General features: G+C 42.1%; 1 protein-coding gene across 2 annotated transcripts in view; it reads right to left on the minus strand.

Annotated features, from left to right (window-relative positions):
* Positions 1–3,632: 3,632 nt before the first annotated feature.
* The window catches only part of MYO1A (myosin IA), a 128,849-nt gene continuing 111,403 nt past the window's right edge, over positions 3,633–21,078 (minus strand). For both annotated transcript variants that reach the window (XM_075337052.1, XM_075337051.1), the window contains 7 exons: positions 16,906–16,980; positions 11,810–11,944; positions 10,421–10,527; positions 10,120–10,252; positions 5,591–5,740; positions 4,789–4,928; positions 3,633–4,516 (listed from right to left, as the gene is read on the minus strand). In XM_075337052.1, the coding sequence (XP_075193167.1) occupies positions 4,396–4,516; positions 4,789–4,928; positions 5,591–5,740; positions 10,120–10,252; positions 10,421–10,527; positions 11,810–11,944; positions 16,906–16,980 (861 nt within the window). In that variant the 3' untranslated portion in view covers positions 3,633–4,395. The remainder of the gene's footprint in view (positions 4,517–4,788; positions 4,929–5,590; positions 5,741–10,119; positions 10,253–10,420; positions 10,528–11,809; positions 11,945–16,905; positions 16,981–21,078) is intronic.

The raw sequence follows: 21,078 nt of genomic DNA on the forward strand, positions 1-21,078 counted from the left end.
CCTCGAGCGGCTCGGCCCGAGCAAGCGGAATAAGCAGGTCGGACCCCTCTCAGGGCGGTACACTGTTGCATCATGTGGAGTGCTGTGTGAACAGCATCAGATGTAGTCCTCACACTCGGAGAGTTTTGAGCCAGACACCATGAGACACTATCTTGCGTTCATATGGGCACATATTTTTCCATGTTACTTAATAAAGTGGTTTCTGCCCAGAAATCGTAGAAGGTCACCCATCACTAGTCACTGCAAATGCATATCAGATTTTTCTGCCATAAAAAAAATCTGTGTTAACTTAGCCTAAAATATGTTAACATGGTTTTTTTCACCACAGAAGCTTCAGATCTACAAATAGCTCTTCAGCCTAATTTACATATCAATTCAAACAGTAATGAAGGAACAGACTGACCATGCATAGAAATGGCTGGATTTGTCTTTGAAATAGCCACATGCACATATAAATCAATTAGGGGGTGAAATCCTGCTGACAGATTCCCCTTAACCCATTCACAACCTTGGACGTACTGGTACATCCAAGGTCGTGTCTTTGCCTTTGATACAGACTCGCACGCCGAGCACGCATCTTTGCACATGTAGACTGATCTGATCAGCCATCATGTGCCTCTAACAGCCACGGGCAAACAGAAATCTGCCTGCAGTTGTTAACCAGTTAAATCCCACTGTCAATCTCTGACAGTGGGATTTTACATGCGCTGGCGGGCAGCACATCATTCCCTGCTCCCATTGACAGCCCTGTGACATGATCTTGCGGCGCTGATGGGTTGTCATGACAGCCAGGTGTCAACTGATGACCCCTGAGTCCGTCATGACAAACTTCCTGTGAATGCTGGCTGTGAGCCAGCACTCATAGGAGATCATCAATTCTGCTGTACATGGCAGTGCTGATGCTGATACCCTGTTCTGTACAGCACAAGTGATCAGATGATCGCAGCTTCAACTCCTCTAAGGAGTCTAGTAAATATAATAGTGTGAATATTTTTTTTTTAAAAAAAATATGAAAAAAATAAACAAGTTTAAATCACCCCCTTTTGCTCCATTGAAAATAAAAGAATAAAAAGTACACATATTTGGTATTGCTGCGTTCTGAAATGTCCAGTCTATCAAACTAGAAAATAAATTAATGCGATTGGTAAAGAGCGTAAAGGAAAAAAAAATTAAAAACACCAGAATTACGTATTTTTGGTCACCGCAACATTGCAACAAAATATAAGAAGAGACGATCAAAACATCGCATCTACCCAAAAATGGTATCAGTAAAAATGGCAGCTCAGGACACCAAAAAATAAGCCATCACTGAACCCCAGATCCTGAAAAGTGAAAACAATACTAGTCTTGGAATTTGGCGAAAAAAGCTATTTTGTTTTTTTTTGTTTTTTTTTTGTATAAACTTCTAGTTTTTTTTATCAACAGTTAAATAAAAACTATACGTTTGGTATTTACATACTCATACTGACTTGGGAAATCATACTGCTAGGTCAATTTTACCATATAGTGAACATGGTAAATAAAAAACCCAAAAAACAATTGTGGAAGAGCACTTTTTCTGCCATTTCATTGTGCTTGGATTTTTTTTTCCCATTTTCTAATACACTTTATAATAAAAATTAATGGTTTTATTCAAAATTACAACTCTTCCTGCAAAAAACAGACCCTCATACAGCTATTATGATGGAAAAATAAAATATGTATGGCTCTTTGAAGCAGGGAAAGAAAAAATAAAAACAAATCGCTGGGTGGGGATGGGTTTTAAAGGGAGCCCGTCAGCAGATTTGGGGCCTATACGCTGCGGCCACCACCAGTGAGCCCATATATACAGCATTCTAACATGCTGTATATAAGAGCCCAGGCCACTGTATAGAACGTAAAAATCACTTTATAATACTTACCTAAATGGTCGCTGCGGTGGAGTTGGGTCATATGGGCGTCTCCGTTCTCCGGTGCCAGCGCCTCCTCTTTTGGCCATCTTCGTCCTCCTTCTGAAGCCTGTGTGCATGGCGCGTCCTACATCATACACACGGTCCCGCGCAGGCACTCTACAATACTTTGATCTGCCCTACTCAGATCAGATGAAAGAGCGCCTGCGCAGGACCTCAGTGCCGGCGAGTGTGTATGACGTAGGATGCGTCATGCACCCCGGCTTCAGAAGAAGGGTGACAAAGATGGCCGATGGCCGAAAGAGGAGGCGCCAGCCTCTGCTATTCATCACAGTCTATATTTAAGGCATATGTTTGGAGGCCAAATATGGAGTGTGAACTCAACCTTAAAGCGTAACCTTTGATTTAATTTTTATGTCATACATTAATAGTAACAATAAACAATTTTGTAATATATTTTAGCAGACAAATGTACTTCTTTCTCATTATCACAATTCGCAATTCTGAGGTAAGATCTGTATTCACTGAAGACTTTCCCATTACTGAGATAGAATCTCTTCAGTAACAGCCGCCATCTCCTCTCAGTAATGGGAAAGTCTTCACTGAATACAGATCTTACCTCAGAATTGAGAATTGTGATAATGAGAAAGAAGTAAATTTGTCTAAGATATATTACAAAGTTGCTTATTTTCATGTGTGCTATTGATTTATGACATAAAAAGTAAAACAATGGTTATTCCTCACGGCCATGTGCACACGTTGAGTATTTGGTGGGGTTTTTACCACAGTGTAAGCCAAAACCAGGAGTGGAACAATCGGAGGAAAAGTATAATAGAAACATGGCACCACTTCTGGATTTATTACCCACTCATGGTTTTGGCTTACAAATACTGAGGTAAAAAACTCACCAAATACTCATTGTGTGCACGGGGCCTTACTGTAATTATAATAATCACCATTAGAGCTGGTAAAGATGGAAGCCCGATGCTTGATTGAGCACTATAATTTCTTTACTCTGCTGATTGTAGGGTGTGCCAACGTTCGGATCTGATACTGACGGCTTACACTGGGGACATTGGACTCCCAGAAAATCTCTTTAACCTGTGAATGGATTTTGAACATTACAGTGACCGATGTACACATGAAGTACATTTTAGTATTTATAGCCTTCGAAAAAACATTTAACATGAGCTTCTCTAGACAAACCAGCATTGTACACTCAGTTATTGGGAGAAACACTTACGGACATGAGCCCCATTTATCATTTGTATTTTTTTCAATTGATTTTTTTTTTTTTTCTGTTTTTTTTGCATCACATTCTTAAAAATGGTATAATTAAATTGATGAATTTTGAGAGGGAAATTAAAGATGCTTTTTTATCTTTTGCCTTTTTTGCGTCTTTGTAGACTAAAAAGCCAAACAATTCTTAAATTAGTTTTCTACCGTGCAAAATTAAACTATTTATATTTGATTTTTTACTCCAGCTGGGTCAGAAGCTCAAAAACAGAACAATTCTATGACATTTCCAAAAAGTCGCAAATGATGAATTAGGCTAAAATATGGGTATGGAAAACCACATCTATATTTTCGAGCAATAAAAAAACAGTTGAAACCAACTAAAGTTAACTTAAGAAATGGTGCAAATGAAATCTTGCATAAGACACAAGCATAAAAAGACTTAACACAACCATCAGGGCCAAAGTGTAAAACTTCTTTAGCAAAAAAATAGACAAAGTAAGAGCATTCACGAGCCACATTCAAGGTTTATTAACTATTTCATATAAATCTCAATGGGATTTTTGACAAAACAGATCGATTAATTGCCAAATTGTACATTCAGTGTTTCTCCATCCAAAAATTCAGAAACATATTGATCCCTCGGACGTTCTTGTATATATGATTGTCTTCTATACATCAAATTTATCTTCAGACCAGAACACTTTCTACAAAGTTTTCTGGATGATTCATAAAAACAAAAAATATGTTCTCTTGGCCGCTGTCAGAATTATCTGTGGTAATTACAGTGTGTGACGCTATATATACTGTATATATATATATATATATATATATTTATATATATATCCGCCCACACATTAAATCTTTGTAGCTGGGGCCCCTTATAAAAGCATTTAATCAAATAAAATTAGGTGTCAGAGTGATGCCACCAGTGCTGATGTTCTCTGATTCGTGAGCTTATGTACATCAATTATATCATATACTAAATTCAATGTATATATTCCATGGTAAGTGGGGATGTAATGACACTATGGGGTAGACTTCAGCTGATAATTATCACCATAAGTTAGAGGAGGATTTTCGGTATGCAGAAATACAGTGCATAGGAAAAGTGGCCCTGTTACCCACAGTAATTGGTCTGTTGTTGATTCGTCCTAATTTATTTCTCAGGCTGATGTTTATAAGCCAATAATGGAAACATATTTAGGTGACAACTTCAGCCTCTTATGAAGGGAACGAACTGACGAGTGAGTTCCTGTGGACCTGGTCACTATACGAAGACTTCTACCCTTTGACTTCCTTTCTTCTTGAACACGGGGCCTTTTCCATTTTGTCCAGGTGATTCAATCAGTTTAACGAGCACTGGATCTTTCTTGAACTTTACTGTAAACCTAGAATTGGAGCAGATGATGAAGGTATTGCTACGCAGAAAGACACTAGATATAAACCACAATGAAACCTCTGTGAGGTCATCACCCAAAAATGACATAAAATGGAATTCCAGAAGGCCGGCTCTCTCAAAAAGAGACACATATACGGTAAATAGGATGTAAGGAAATCCATTCTAGAATAATCTAATCTAGATCAGAAGTGGTCACCAAAAAAGAGGTGTCATCACATCACATACAGAATAAGACATAATAATAAGTCTTCAGACACATACTCATCAGTAACCTGGACGTTTAATTTCCTTTGTGTTGTTTCTAGTACGGCTTTATCAAGTTTTGTCACAATCTCAATGACATTGTCACTATTTAGAAGAATATCTGCTACTGTTCCTCCTTTTGCTCCTGGTGTGGCGTTCTACAAAACAAAGAATGATATGAACGCTATAATAAGAACATTGATTATCGCTGCCTTAAAACGATATGGAAGGATTCCCAGCGCTGAGGTTTCTAGGCTGGAAAGAGGAGGTCTGCACAGGGCGCACAGCACTGTTGGAGAGGATGTATTGAATGTGTGGAGCGCACAGCGTGCGTTCCACACACTTCCTTGTTTCCAGGGGGCGTTCTCTTTACTCACGTGGTGCGGACGTTATGTCCGACCATGTGACCCTTCCTGTTGATTGCGATGCAGTAGGCATGCGCAATGAATATAAAATGTCGGTGCCCGTAACGTTCAGCGCGGCGCAGCATGGCTATGCATGTCAGTGGACACGTTAAGGTAAGTTGTTAATTTACTTTAATATGATGGGCCAGGATAGGGTATATTGGATAATGGATTATTAAGGTCCTGCTGTTCTAATTACAGTCCGTTGTGGGCATTAATTTATGGTAGAGGAGCCAGTACATGGAATGGAATGTTGGCATCCTGGATGTGCAGAGTCTAAACACACAGACTCTCCTGAGGATTTTAAAGTGAAAGAAACGCGTTGGGAGTTATATGATGTCTGCCGGGTTCATAATGTGGATGCAAAAAAAACCCTTTTATTTTGAAGATCAGAAGCCGTCACTGGAAATCCATACCTGGGTCAGCTGAATTAAGAACAGGCCATCACTGAACTTGCTTACAGCCACACTGGCAATCTCATCAGTTTTCACCATTGTTTTCACTTGACCTTTAGAATCGGCAAGAGAAACCTGTGTTTTTGACAGTAAAAATATCATGGCTGTTCCCTGAAAAAAAGAATATAGATAAATATAAGACAATCTTCCCTATTTTTGTGAAAATGTAACTTCCAGATTTCCATATTTTTCTTTGTATGTTAAGGCCACCTTCACTCTGCGTTCCTCTTCTCCATTCAGTAATTCCGTCAGGGCTTCCGTTTGACCCCCCCCCGCAAAACGGGTTCTGGAAGTATGAGTCAACCTAGGATGGGTAATTTTCCCTGGACAATACATAGGCCGCTTTCACACTGCGTTCCTCTCCCCCTTCAGTGGTCCCATCTGGGCTTCCATTCAACCCCACAAAAACGGGTTTGGGACGCATGCGCCGACAGGACTACTGACTATAATGGTGCAGACGGAGTCACTGTGTGCTCTGTCATGCACCATTTTCGGGAGTATATGCCTATTGGAGGCGGACACCCAGATGTGGTAGACTGTGTCTGGGTGTGTTCCTCCAGTAAGCATATACTCCCGAAAATTATGCATGACAGAGCACACGTTGACTCAGTCTTCACCATTATAGTCAGTGACCCCGTTGGCGCATATGTCCGAAACCCATTTTGCGGGGGGTTCGAACAGAAGCCCAATAGGAACTCTGAACGGGGAGAGGAACGCAGTGTGAAAGCAGCCTATGAGTTGTTCAGTTTTTAATCCTGTCTTTTAAGGCAGCATTCCCACATAGAGCTTTTGATGTTGCAGAATTTCTCCACCTATTATGTAAATTAGGTTACTTGTGTTTTTCATTGCGTTTTGAGTGCATATTTTTTAACGTGTTTTTATTGCATTTTTTACGCTGCAGTTTTCTGGGTTTGGTATGTCATGCTTTAAATAAAGCTGCTTTATTTTTTAAACTTACTAGTTTTTTGGCTTTGACAAAACTTTATTTACATTCTTAGGGGTGGATTACATGCGATTTTTATGATTTTCTGCAAGTGCTTTTCTTCTGCCATACCCACAAGAGAAATTAAAATTTTGCAGATTTGAAACGCTCAACTCAGGTCAGTTTTCACTGAGTAAAAAAGCACCACATTGGGCAGGAGATTTCTATAAATCCAACCCACTTTGGTGGACCTTTAAGATAATGCATCAAAAACTCACCATAAGCTCATTGTGGAAAAGTAGCCTAATGAAAATTTAGAGAAGGAGGTGATCACACACTACATCCTTGGTGTGTATTTTATCCTCAAAATGCTAAATTGAAGTCTGCAGTGTTTCGGCACTTAAAATCCTTTCACCCACTTATTCATGGGTTTTTATGTGTGTTTTTTTGGGGGGAAACGCACCAAAACACATGATAAAACAATGACAGACCAGCAGTGTAACCTTTAGTGTAGGGTCCGTGTGTAATAAATGGGTAAAATCTGCAAAGGGTGTGATTACGCAATAGAAATTGATTTGTTATTTATTAAAACAAAAGCAAAAAAAAAAAAAAAAAAAAAAAAAAAAAAAAAAACACATTTCTGAATAGATTCTGCACTATAAATAATTTCATCCAGAAGCTGCACTTTTTAACTAAGTTGTCCAAGTGTAGCTTGAAAGTCTGCCAACAGTCTGTATTGACTTATATTGAGAAAGGTCGGAATATAGACGGGAGTAGGCATATCGCATAATTCCAGTCACTTGACCCCTCGCTGTCGGCACTGGAGAATCCTGACAACATGTGCCAAGTCTATAGTCACATAGAGTGATTGTAGACTTTCGTACCAAACCTGGACAACCCGTCTACTACGCACCAATTTTGCCCGCACTGTAAAGTGCCATAGAGTACTATACATGCAGAAAATTTGAGAGTAAAATCCGCACCAAAAACACAATGTGTGAACCTGTCATATACGCCTCTTGAATCTTCATCTACTGTATGTTATAAAGACACTACAGATGCCATACATACAGTGCCTACAAGTAGTATTCAACCCCCTGCAGATTTAGCAGGTTTACACATTCGGAATTAACTTGGCATTGTGACATTTGGACTGTAGATCAGCCTGGAAGTGTGAAATGCACTGCAGCAAAAAAGAATGTTATTTCTTTTTTTATTTTTTTTTTTAAATTGTGAAAAGTTTATTCAGAGGGTCATTTATTATTCAACCCCTCAAACCACAAGAATTCTGTTTGGTTCCCCTAAAGTATTAAGAAGTATTTCAGGCACAAAGAACAATGAGCTTTACATGTTTGGATTAATTATCTCTTTTTCCAGCCTTTTCTGACTAATTAAGACCCTCCCCAAACTTGTGAACAGCACTCATACTTGGTCAACATTGGAAAGACAAAGGAGCATTCCAAGGCCATCAGAGACAAGATCGTGGAGGGTCACAAGGCTGGCAAGGGGTACACAACCCTTTCCAAGGAGTTGGGCCTACCTGTCTCCACTGTTGGGAGCATCATCCGGAAGTGGAAGGCTTATGGAACTACTGTTAGCCTTCCACGGCCTGGACAGCCTTTGAAAGTTTCCTCCCGTGCCGAGGCCAGGCTTGTCCGAAGAGTCAAGGCTAACCCAAGGACAACAAGGAAGGAGCTCCGGGAAGATCTCATGGCAGTGGGGACATTGGTTTCAGTCAATACCATAAGTAACGTACTCCACCGCAATGGTCTCCGTTCCAGACGAGCCCGTAAGGTACCTTTACTTTCAAAGCGTCATGTCAAGGCTCGTCTACAGTTTGCCAATGATCACTTGGAGGACTCTGAGACAGACTGGTTCAAGGTTCTCTGGTCTGATGAGACCAAGATCGAGATCTTTGGTGCCAACCACACACGTGACGTTTGGAGACTGGATGGCACTGCATATGACCCCAAGAATACCATCCCTACAGTCAAGCATGGTGGTGGCAGCATCATGCTGTGGGGCTGTTTTTCAGCCAAGGGGCCTGGCCATCTGGTCCGCATCCATGGGAAGATGGATAGCACGGCCTACCTGGAGATTTTGACCAAGAACCTCTGCTCCTCCATCAAGGATCTTAAGATGGGTCGTCATTTCATCTTCCAACAAGACAACGACCCAAAGCACACAGCCAAGAAAACCAAGGCCTGGTTCAAGAGGGAAAAAATCAAGGTGTTGCAGTGGCCTAGTCAGTCTCCTGACCTTAACCCAATTGAAAACTTGTGGAAGGAGCTCAAGATTAAAGTCCACATGAGACACCCAAAGAACCTAGATAACTTGGAGAAGATCTGCATGGAGGATTGGGCCAAGATAACTCCAGAGACCTGTGCCAGCCTGATCAGGTCTTATAAAAGACGATTATTAGCTGTAATTGCAAACAAGGGTTATTCCACAAAATATTAAAGCTAGAGGCCCCGTCACACTAAGCAACATCGCTAGCAACATCGCTGGTAACGAACAACTTTTGTGACGTTGCTAGCGATGTTGCTGTGTGTGACATCCAGCAACAACCTGGCCCCTGCTGTGAGGTCGTTGGTTGTTGCTGAATGTCCTGGGCCATTTTTTAGTTGTTGCTGTCCTGCTGTGAAGCACAGATCGCTGTGTGTGACAGCGAGACAGCAACAACTAATGTGCAGGCAGCAGGAGCCGGCTTCTGCAGAGGCTGGTAACTAATGTAAACATCGGGTAACCAAGAAGCCCTGTCCTTGGTTACCCGATATTTACCTTTGATACCAGCCTCCTCCGCTCTCACTGCCTGTGCTACCGGCTCCTGCTCTGTGCACATGTAGCTGCAGCACACATCAGGTAATTAACCCGATGTGTGCTGTAACTAGGAGAGCAAGGAGCCAGCACTAAGCAGTGTGCGCTGCTCCCTGCTCTGTGCACATTTAGCTGCAGCACACATCAGGCAATTAACCCGATGTGTGCTGTAACTAGGAGAGCAAGGAGCCAGCGCTCAGTGTGCGCTGCTCCCTGCTCTGTGCACATTTAGCTGCAGCACACATCGGGTTAATTAACCTGATGTGTGCTGTAACTAGGAGACTGGGGGCTGGTCACTGGTTGCTGGTGAGCTCACCAGCAACTCGTGTAGCCACGCTCCAGCGATCCCTGCCAGGTCAGGTTGCTGGTGGGATCGCTGGAGCGTCGCAGTGTGACAGCTCACCAGCAACCTCCTAGCAACTTACCAGCGATCCCTATCGTTGTTGGGATCGCTGGTAAGTTGCTTAGTGTGACTGGACCTTTGGGGTTGAATAATAATTGACCCACACTTTTATGTTGAAAATGTATTAAAATTTAACTGAGCAACATAACTTGTTGGTTTGTAAGATTTATGCATCTGTTAATAAATCCTGCTCTTGTTTGAAGTTTGCAGGCTCTAACTTATTTGCATCTTATCAAACCTGCTAAATCTGCAGGGGGTTGAATACTACTTGTAGGCACTGTACATAAGCAGCTCATTGGAAGGTTGAGTATTCATGGTCTTCACACACCATAGTGTAAGATAACAAACCTTTCCGTCAGTCTTGCTTATTCTTTGCACGTTGGATGCTACATCTATCCTTCCTTCTACTAGAGAAGACAGTCTTTGCAGTTTAGGGTTTTTCTGTATCCCCACTGAATCCCCTAGGAATGGTCTTGGAATACTAAAAAGAAGCAAAACGCTTATATTATACTTGTGGCAAAAAAAAATTAAGAATATAATTGAGACCAGTGTATTATTATGTTATTAATCATTTATTTCATGGCATTACTATGCCTAATAATCTAATACAGACATTAGATTTACGCTTTGTTATTTCACAGATACTGACCTGGACTGATAGGACTTCTTTTTGCCTTTAAAGAGTTCGCTGGCAGATAGTTTATCTTGAAGTAAATTCTTGCGTTGAGGAGTTAGAGTCTGTCTGTATCTTTTACACTAGGGAAAAATAAAAAGATAATAAAATACGCATAGTGGTTACATATCAAAGGGCAAACATATTCACTAAATAAAATCCATAATAAATTAATTTCATGCCTTATTTTACACTTCAGTCCTAAAATAAACTTGGATTCAGGAGTGGACTGACAAGAATCTGGGCCTCCGGGCATTGAAGATTATGGAGTCCTACCATCCGCTATAGCCATAGCACTTTATTTAAGAAGCTCTTATTATTACCCTAAAAGCACCAGGCCAGAATTTTTTTTTTTTAGTGCTGGAGAGGTGCTTTTAATTTAAGGTCCCTGATGTCAATCTTATACTCACCCTCTTCACCTTTTATTGACGCAACTCCAACCGGTTCCACTGCACCTTCTTGTGTCTTCAACTTCTGACTGGCCGGAGATCAGAAGTTAGGTCACAAGCTCTCAATGCATCTCTTTGAGAGTCAGACTGAGGCACAAAACAAGGCTCTCTAAAGGCTGCTTTACACCAGACAATCTATCGTGCGATAGATCGTCGGGGTCACGGTTTTTGTGACACACATCCGGCATCGCTGGCGATGCCGGCCTGTGTGACACCTCCTAGCGACGCAGTATCGCTCACAAATCGTGAGTCGTGTACTGCTCGTTAGGTTCCATAATATTGTTTAATTTAGTTGTTCATCGTTTCCGGGGTAGCACACGTCGCTCCATGTGACACCCCGGGAACGATGAACAGCAGCTCACCTGCGTCACGCGGCCGCCGCCGGCTATGTGAAGGAAGGAGGTGGGCAGGATGTTTACGTCCCGCTCATCTCCGCCCCTCCGCTTCCATTGGCCGGCGGCCGTGTGACGTCGCTGTGACGCTGAACGTCCCTTCCACTCCAGGAAGTGGACGTTCGCCGCCCACGGCGTGGTCGCACGAGAGGTAAGTATGTGTGACGGGGGTTACTGACTTTGTGCGTCACGGGCAGCGATTTGCACTTCATGAAACACTGGATCTGCCGGCAGGTCACAAACTGCTGGAGACCGATAGGAGTGGCGGTGAAAGAAGGTGAAGACGCTGTAAATGGTTCACTAAGTAATCAAAAAGCTTTGGGCAGTGGCCTAATTCCAAAATGTTCAATTCACCGTGTGTCGAGAGTAACCCTTTCTGCCACTGCGAATGGCTGCAATGTAATTAGCCTTTATATATGGAAATGATCCTAAATGACATATTCTAGTTGTCACACTAACCTTGTTCCAGTACATGCATAGCATGCTGCATATAAAGGAGCAATATTGTTATTTCAGTATCTCACCTTCCAAAGCTGGAATAGTTTCATTAATTCTTGATTTATACCAATGAGAAACTTGTATTTGGGAGGTTCCCAAGACTTGTTTGTTGGAGACATTGATGGCAGGTTGTTTTTCAGTCCTAAGAAATACCTTTGAAGCTGAGAAATAAACACAACGAAAATATACTGAAAATCGCATATATGTAATGTGTATTTTATGGAAGGCACTGACTGTAAAGGGTGCTTTACACGCTGTGACATCGCTAGCGATAGCTATCGATGTCATGCGCGATAGCACCTGCCCACGTCGCTTTTTCGTCATGGGGGCAGCATCACACGCACATACCTGCTTAGCAACGTCGCTGGAGACACCGAACAATCTCTCCTTTAAGGGGGAGGTTTGTTCGGCATCACAGCGGCGTCACTAAGCGGCCGCCCAATAGCAGAGGAGGGGCGGAGATGAGCGGCTGAAATATGCCGACCACCTACTTCCTTCCTCATTGCCGGTGGACGCAGGTAAGGAGATGTTCGTCGTTCCTGCGGTGTCACACATAGCGATGTGTGATGCCGCAGGAACGACGACCAACCAGCGGCATGCACCACCAACAATATTATGAAAAGGAGCGACGTATCAACGATCAACGATTTTTGACATGTTTGTGATCGTTGATCGTTGCTCCTAGGTGTCACACGCTGCGCTGTCGCTAATGATGCCGGATGTGCGTCACTAACGACGTGACCCCAACAATATATCGTTAGCGATGTCGCAGCGTGTAAAGCACCCTTTAGATCTTAACTCAAAAAGGCCAGAGACTGGTGACTTTGCTAAAATTCATCTACTAACGAAAATTTTTAGAAATAACATTAATCACTCCCAAAATGGCTGCACTTTCTAGCAACTTTCGGGTTGTATGATCCCGGCATACTGAAGGTCTCACAACACTCTATGGCCCCTCTTGCAGTCAAAGAGCGTGATATTGCTTTCTGCACTAACCCAGCACTGCCACATACATTACTAAGCTGTTACTGAATGATAATCACTCTAAGGCTATGTGCACACGCTGCGTTTTTTTGACGCTGCGTTTTTGTGCGTTTTTGGCCGCTAAAAACGCACAGAAACGCACCTGCGTCGAAAAAACGCGGCAAAAAACGCACGCGTTTTGCCGCGATTTGGTGCGTTTTTTGCTGCGTTTTGCTGCGTTTTTGCTCACTGCGTCCTTATGCGTTTTTTATCAGTGAACAAAAAAAAAAAGGTCTGATGTCATTTCCTTCAATGTGTTCTTCATTCTCCACTAGTGTATGCAGAAGAGCAGACAGCTGCAGAACTACAAGTCTCAGCATACTCCATCCAATAGTGTATGCAGGAGAGCAGACAGCAGCTGCAGAACTACAAGGCTCAGCATGCTCCATCCAATAGTGTATGCAGGAGAGCAGACAGCAGCTGCAGAACTACAAGGCTCAGCATCCTCGATCCAATAGTGTATGCAGGAGAGCAGACAGCAGCTGTCGAACTACAAGGCTCAGCATCCTCCTTCCAGGACTGTATGCAGGATTTCTTTGCCCCCCCCCAAAAAAAAAATGACGTGGGCTTCGCCATATTTTTGTATGCTAGCCGGGTACAGCAGGCAGTTACGGGCTGCCCCCAACCCCCAGCTGCCTATTTGTACCCGGCTGGGAACCAAAAATATAGGGAAGCCCTTTTTTTTTTAAATTATTTCATGAATTTCATGAAATAATTTAAAAAAAAAATGACGTGGGCTTCGCCCCATTTTTGAGTCCAGCCGGGTACAACCAGGCAGCTGGGGATTGGAATCCACAGTGCAGGGTGCCCATGCTTTCTGGGCACCCCCGCTGTGAATTGCAGTCCCGCAGCCACCCCAGAAAATGGCGCTTTCATAGAAGCGCCATCTTCTGGCGCTGTATCCAACTCTTCCAGCTGCCCTGATGCCGGGTGGCTAGCTAGGTAATAATGGAGTTAGGGCTAGCTGTATATTATCAGCTAGCCCTAAGCCCGAAATTCATGGTGTCACGCCAATATTAGACATGGCCACCATGAATTTCTAGTAAAGATAAAAAAAAAACACAACACACAGAAAAATATTTTTATTAGAAATAAAACACAACACAATTAGTGACTCCATCTTTATTGAAATAAACCCTACTCCGCAGTAATCCTCGGTCAGGGTCCCGCGCCGTCCAATCCGGATCCAATATCATCTGATCGGTTTGCTGGAAGGCAAAGCGATCAGATGATGTGTCAGGATCAAGTGCCTGAATCCCATCACACATCAGCTGATGCATCGGTGCAAAAAAAAAAAAAAATAATAATACTCACTTATGTGCTGATTACCGATTACCGGCAGCTCCTGCAGCGATGGGGCGGGAGTCTGATCCCGTCCGATCGCTGCAGCAGCTGCCGGTAGGATGAAGTCTCCTGACGCATCCGCTGATACCGGCCGGGCGCCCGCGTCAGCCCGAGACTCGATCAACTGATGCGTCAGGTGACTGCATCAGGTGATCCATCGCCAGGTCCTGCATCCATCGGAGGTTTTCCGGCCGTCTGCACACAGCCGGAGCGGGGGTGGCGATACCGTGAGAGGAGATGGGAGCGGGCATGGCACCGGGAGGCTGCAGACAGGTGAGTATAACTTTTTTTTTTTTTTTCTACTGTTAACTTTTGTTTTCGCAGCCGCTTCCACCTCCTGCCTGTACATGGAGCCACACGGCAGCATACATGCACAGGACCGGAGGTGGACGCAGCGGTGACGGTACCGGGAGGATTCACGCTTCTGTATATACTGACAGAAGGAATCCTCTTCCTGTACACGTCACTTTACTACCCACCTCCTGCGTTTATAGCTGCGTTTTTGGTCTTAGAAACGCACCAAAACGCAGCTATTTGCGTTTCTCATTGCGTCTTTCAACATCCCATTGAACTCAATGGATGAAAAGCGCAGTGAAAAACGCGGGAATAATTGACATGCTGCGTTTTTGTGGTCACCACAAAAACGCAGCTGAAAAAAAACGCTGTGTGGGGACAGCAAAAATGAAAACTCATAGACTTTGCTGGGGAAGCAAAGTCATGCAGTTTTGAGGCCAAAAACGCACCCGAGAAACGCGCAAAAACGCAGAGAAAAACGCACCGTGTGCACATAGCCTAACGATGCTGGGTAAAAGTTCAGTAAATGATGCGGCAGCACAAGGTTAATGCAAAAAGGGAGATCTCATGAGATCTTGCTTTTTCATTGTGAGAGGCGCCGCAGAGGGTTGTAAAATCCCACAACCCAGAAGTTCGAGAGACATTAGGTTTGCTTCTGGGCACTTTTGGTAATAGTTGATATGTAGAAATATCATCAATCAGGAGCTGTTCATTCTTTTATTAAATAAAAAAGCAGCCCCAGATTGGTGATAGATTCCTTTTAAACACTAGTTTAAGCATCTTAAACCAGCCACATAATGTAATAATGGCCACCGAACTGAATAAAATGTTTGTTTTTTAATTATTTTCTCATCTCATTTGTGAAAGTTTATTCTATAATTAATGATAAGCCATTGGAGGCATTACTTCTCTAGGAACATGTACATTTTCCTCTGCATGACATTGCCCAATCATAAGCAGGAGGCATTATGCAAAGGGAAAAAGAACATGCCCCAAGAATGTCAGAAGAACAGACTTTCTCTTGTGAGATGTAGTGATAGAAAGTCCTCTGCTTGCAGTCCTGCCCTCTGCAGCTACTGTGTAGTATAGAGCAGGGCTGATAGTGATTACAAACAAAGCCAGCTATCAGCTCATGGCAATCAGTGTGGGGGTGGAGGGTACAGCAAAGCTGACAATGCTGTGAGAGGTGAGCTGCAGTTACAAAATGTGTTTGTAATGGCACTCAATTTGACTATACTTCCCACCCCCCACATGTACAGTCATGAGATGAAAGCTGGAGGTGTTTGTAATGATAATCAGTTTACACTGAGCCCTGAGATTAAAGCTGCAAATGTTTGGAATGACATCCAGGTCTGCTCCACTGTACACAGAAGCTGCAGAGATCAGGGCAGTATTATAACAACCTACAGGAAAAAGCATGTTCTCCTGACCTTAAGGGGTTGTGTTCATTTTTGCCCTGCATAACGCCTCTTGCTTATGATTGGTCAACATCATACAAGGGAAAAAAAAATATACTGTGTTGGGATAATCAGAACTTATAAAGTAAATTTTACAAACTAATATATCCACAACAGAGATGAGAAATAAAAAATAAAAACTGCAGCCACTTTTCCATGACGTGACCAGTTTAACATGCTGACACGGTGAAAGGTCCTCGATCAAAATCTATGCCCTGAGTCATCAAAGCTTTCATGCCAGGAAAATGGCGTAAAATGCTTTGAAAATTCTCGAATATTTGACGCAATGCAGAGTTTTGCAAATATTTGGCCATTATCCCTGTTTTTATGCCAGTTTGAAGCAGCTCTGCCAAAGTGGGCAGAGCTAGGGAGGATCTGGGACATGGCTACACCCATCCATTAGATTCAGCAAAAGTATTGACACAGTACTTAGGTGCAAGCCACTGAGAAGAGGCACCAAATTCATTGAGTGGTGTGTGCCTCTTAATGAATTTGGTGCATCATACTCTAGTGAGCCCTTAAGACTGGTATACACAATGCTAGTCTTAATGAATCAGCCCCACAGTGTTGCTTCCATTTGGGTCCCAGCACACTGATATAATTGGCACTGATCAGACAGTATCAGACTTGAGGGGAAAGGCCCATTTTGACAAGTGGAATGGTAAAATCTACTAGTCAATTTATTAATTTCTATGTGGGATAATAAAGGAACAGCACAATGCAGAAATATAATAATAACTAGACAGAGCTAGACCTGTCCATAGGCGGTGTCAGCTATAGCACCTTGGTTGCATAGAAGTGAATTGTGCTGTGCTGTAATACTGCGTGTAACCTGTGGACAGAAGCAGTGCTATTCTTTGTTACAAAAAAGCAGTCCTGTTTTGTCATCTTGGACAGCCTTATTATAAAGGTGAGTAAGAAACAGCTATTCAAGTTTGATATAAGGTGGAGTTTTCTTTTATACTTTCATGTCGGCAAAACCCAGACATTAGCGAAATACTTACAATCCTCAGATAGATGAAGTTGGCAATTTTCCTTGTTGCACCAGATCGGAATTTTTTGGCGTATTCCTTTCTCACCTGTAGAAAGACTTTATCACATGAGTTGCACACTATATTTTCTATGTGTTCAAACATCAAGAATAATGTGTAGTATTCGAGACAGTCATACACTAAAAGTGTTAGGACACTCTTCTTAGTCATTGAATCCAGGTTCTTCACTCAGTCCTATTCCTACAGGTGTATACAGCTCCATGCCATGCAGTCTGCCCTTACTAACATTTCTGAAAGAATGGCTCCTTCTAATGAACTCACGCATACTAGTAATAGGAGCCACCGATGGAATGACTCACTTTGTGAAATTTCTTCCCTGCTAAATATTCCATCATCGGCTATGAGGATATTATTAAAAAATGGAAGCTTAAGAACGAAAAGAACTTAGCCACTTTGTATCAGACCACATAATGCTACAGTGGGGTCACCACTGGTGGACATAGACATAAGAGGGCCCCTATGCAAGAACAATATATGGGTCCTTTGCAGCCCAAGAGCTCATGAAATTGCAAAATCCCACCTGCTTTAGAGGTAGAAATGGGCCAGCCTTAACTCTTGGGGCCCTGTGCAGCCACACAAGTTGCACCAATGATATGTCTGCCCCTAAGGGTCACTAAGTGCTGTGGCTCATAGTGCATAAAAGTCACCAAAACTCTGTTGATTCAATAACTTAAGAGTCCAATCCTCCCCTGGAGTTAACATCAGTACTAAATCGGTAAGCCACGAGCTTCATGACATGGATTTCCATGGCCGAGTTTTTCCATTGAAGCACAATGCCAAGCATGAGATGGAGTGGTGTAAGGCTGCTGCCACTGGATTATGGATCAGTGGAAGTGTGTTCTGGTAAGTGACAAACTACTCTTCTCTGTCAGTATGATGGATGAGTTTGGGTTTCGTGAATGCTAGGAGATCATCACCTTCCAAACTACATTGTGCCAGCTGTAAAGTTTGGAGGAGGGATAATGATATGGGATTGCTTTTCAAGGGTTGGCTTAGGCCCCTTAGTTACACTGAAGGGAATCCTTAATTCTTCAGTATACCAAGACATTTTGGAAAAGTGTATACTTCCAATGTTGTGGAAACAGTTGGATGAAGGTCCTTTTGTGTGCCTCATGACTATGCCCAGTGTGCAGGGCAAGATCCAAAAGGGCATAGTTGGGTTAGTTTGCTGTAGAAGAACATGACTGGCTGCACAGAGCCCTGACCTCAACCCCAGTAAAAAACACTGGGATGAACTAAAACAGATTGTGAACCAGCTCTATAATCCTACATCAGTATCTGACCTCACAAATGTCCTTCTGGATGAATGGGTAAAAAGTTCCATAGACTCACTCCAAAATCTTGCAAAAATTCTTCTTAACAGAGTGGAAAACGTATTTTAGCATTAAAGGGACCATTCATGTCCATGGATTTATAATGGGATGTCATAAAAGCTCCTATAGCTGTAGTACAGTCATATGAAAAAGTTTGGGCACCCCTATTAATGTTAACCTTTTTTCTTTATAACAATTTGGGTTTTTGCAACAGCTATTTCAGTTTCATATCTCTAATAACTGATAGACTGAATAATATTTCTGGATTGAAATGAGGTTTATTGTACTAACAGAAAATGTGCAATCCGCATTTAAACAAAATTTAACCGGTGCAAAAGTATGGGCACCCTTATCAATTTCTTGATTTGAACACTCCTAACTACTTTTTACTGACTTACTAAAGCACTAAATTGGTTTTGTAACCTCATTGAGCTTTGAACTTCATAGGCAGGTGTATCCAATCATGAGAAAATGTATTTAAGGTGGCCACTTGCAAGTTGTTCTCCTATTTGAATCTCCTATGAAGAGTGGCATCATGGGCTCCTCAAAACAACTCTCAAATGATCTCAAAATAAAGATTATTCAACATAGTTGTTCAGGGGAAGATACAAAAAGTTGTCTCAGAGATTTAAACTGTCAGTTTCCACTGTGAGGAACATAGTAAGGAAATGGAAGAACACAGGTACAGTTCTTGTTAAGCCCAGAAGTGGCAGGCCAAGAAAAATATCAGAAAGGCAGAGAAGAAGAATGGTGAGAACAGTTAAGGACAATCCACAGACCACCTCCAAAGACCTGCAGCTTCATCTTGCTGCAGATGGTGTCAATGTGCATCGGTCAACAATACAGCGCACGTTGCACAAGGAGAAGCTGTATGGGAGAGTGATGCGAAAGAAGCCGTTTCTGCAAGCACGCCACAAACAGAGTCGCCTGAGGTATGCAAAAGCAGATTTGGACAAGCCAGTTACATTTTGGAAGAAGGTCCTGTGGACTGATGAAACAAAGATTGAGTTGTTTGGTCATACAAAAAGGCGTTATGCATGGAGGCAAAAACCACGGCATTCCAAGAAAAGCACTTGCTACCCACAGTAAAATTTGGTGGAGGTTCCATCATGCTTGGGGCTGTGTGGCCAATGCCGGCACCGGGAATCTTGTTATAGTTGAGGGTTGCATGGATTCAACTCAGTATCAGCAGATTCTTGACAATAATGTGCAAGAATCAGTGACGAAGTTGAAGTTACGCAGGGGATGGATATTTCAGCAAGACAATGATCCAAAACACCGCTCCAAATCTACTCAGGCATTCATGCAGAGGAACAATTACAATGTTCTGGAACGGCCATCCCAGTCCCCAGACCTGAATATCATTGGACATCTGTGGGATGATTTGAAGCGTGCTGTCCATGCTCGGTGACCATCAACTTAACTGAACTGGAATTGTTTTGTAAACAGGAATGGTCAAATATACCTTCATCCAGGATTCAGGAACTCATTAAAAGCTACAGGAAGCGACTAGAGGCTGTTATTTTTGCAAAAGGAGGATCTACAAAATATTAATGTCACTTTTATGTTGAGGTGCCCATACTTTTGCACCGGTCAAATTATGTTTAAATGTGGATTGCACATTTTCTGTTAGTACAATAAACCTCATTTCAATCCAGAAATATTACTCAGTCCATCAGTTATTAGATATATGAAACTGAAATAGCTGTTGCAAAAACCCAAATTGTTATAAAGAAAAAAGGTTAACATTAATAGGGGTGCCCAAACTTTTTCATATGACTGTATGTAGCTGTCCATATAATTTTGTCTATATAGTGTAGTGGCAAATTCATTCAGATTGTAGATTTGTTTCAAAATGTAGGCTCTAGAACAAATGAAACAATCTTGCTAGCCCTTGGTAACGGTTTTTCATGGTACAGAAGCAAAGAAAAGAAATTCCTTCCATACTTTTATCAAGATGGTGCTCTAGTGTATTGTAGTGATGTTCCTCGGCTGATGGAAAAATGTAACATTGAGTACAATTTAAGCGAGTGGAGACTCTTTATTGATTCATTCAAAAAAGTCTGAAAGCTGCTACTGCACAATGGTAGCAAGTATGATTCAGCGCCTGTAGGGCATTCTGTGCATTTGAGAGAAAGCTATGAGAATTTAGACTTTATTCTTAAGAAACTTAAAAACGAGGATTAAGGATGAAAAATATATAGTGATCTGAAAATTCTCTCTTTGCTCCTTGGGCAGCAAGAAGGATACACAAGGTAGCCAGACTTTTTGTGTGAATGGGACAACAGGGATCACTAAATTACTGAAGCCTAAAAAGTTGGCCAACTAGAACATTTTTATAACCCTGGACTCAAGAACATATGGTACTTGTGGAAAGTTTACTTGACCCCACTAAGTGCTCCTGCATTTACCCCTTCACGACCGGCCAAATTTGCGCTTTCCGGGGGGGGGGTTTTTGCCACACTTCTTCCGAGAGACGTAATATTTTTATTTTTCTGTCAATATAGCCATGTAAGGGCTTGTTTTTGGCGGAAGTTGTACTTTTTAATTAAATCTTGAGTTTTACCATATAGTGTACTGGAAAACGGCAAAAAAATTCCAAATGTAGAAAAATAGCAAAAAAAGTGTGATTGCCCAATTATTTTTGAGATATTTTATTCACTATGTTTGCTATATGGTAAAATAGATGTGTTGCTGTGATGCCTCAGGTCGGTGAGAGTTCGTAGACACCAAACATGTATAAGTTTACTTTTATCTAAGAGGTTAAAAAAAATCTGGTTTAAATAAAGTGGCGTTCGTTTTTGCGCGATAG

The sequence above is a fragment of the Anomaloglossus baeobatrachus genome, chromosome 2 (genome assembly GCF_048569485.1).
Source record: "Anomaloglossus baeobatrachus isolate aAnoBae1 chromosome 2, aAnoBae1.hap1, whole genome shotgun sequence".
Taxonomy (NCBI): domain Eukaryota; kingdom Metazoa; phylum Chordata; class Amphibia; order Anura; family Aromobatidae; genus Anomaloglossus; species Anomaloglossus baeobatrachus.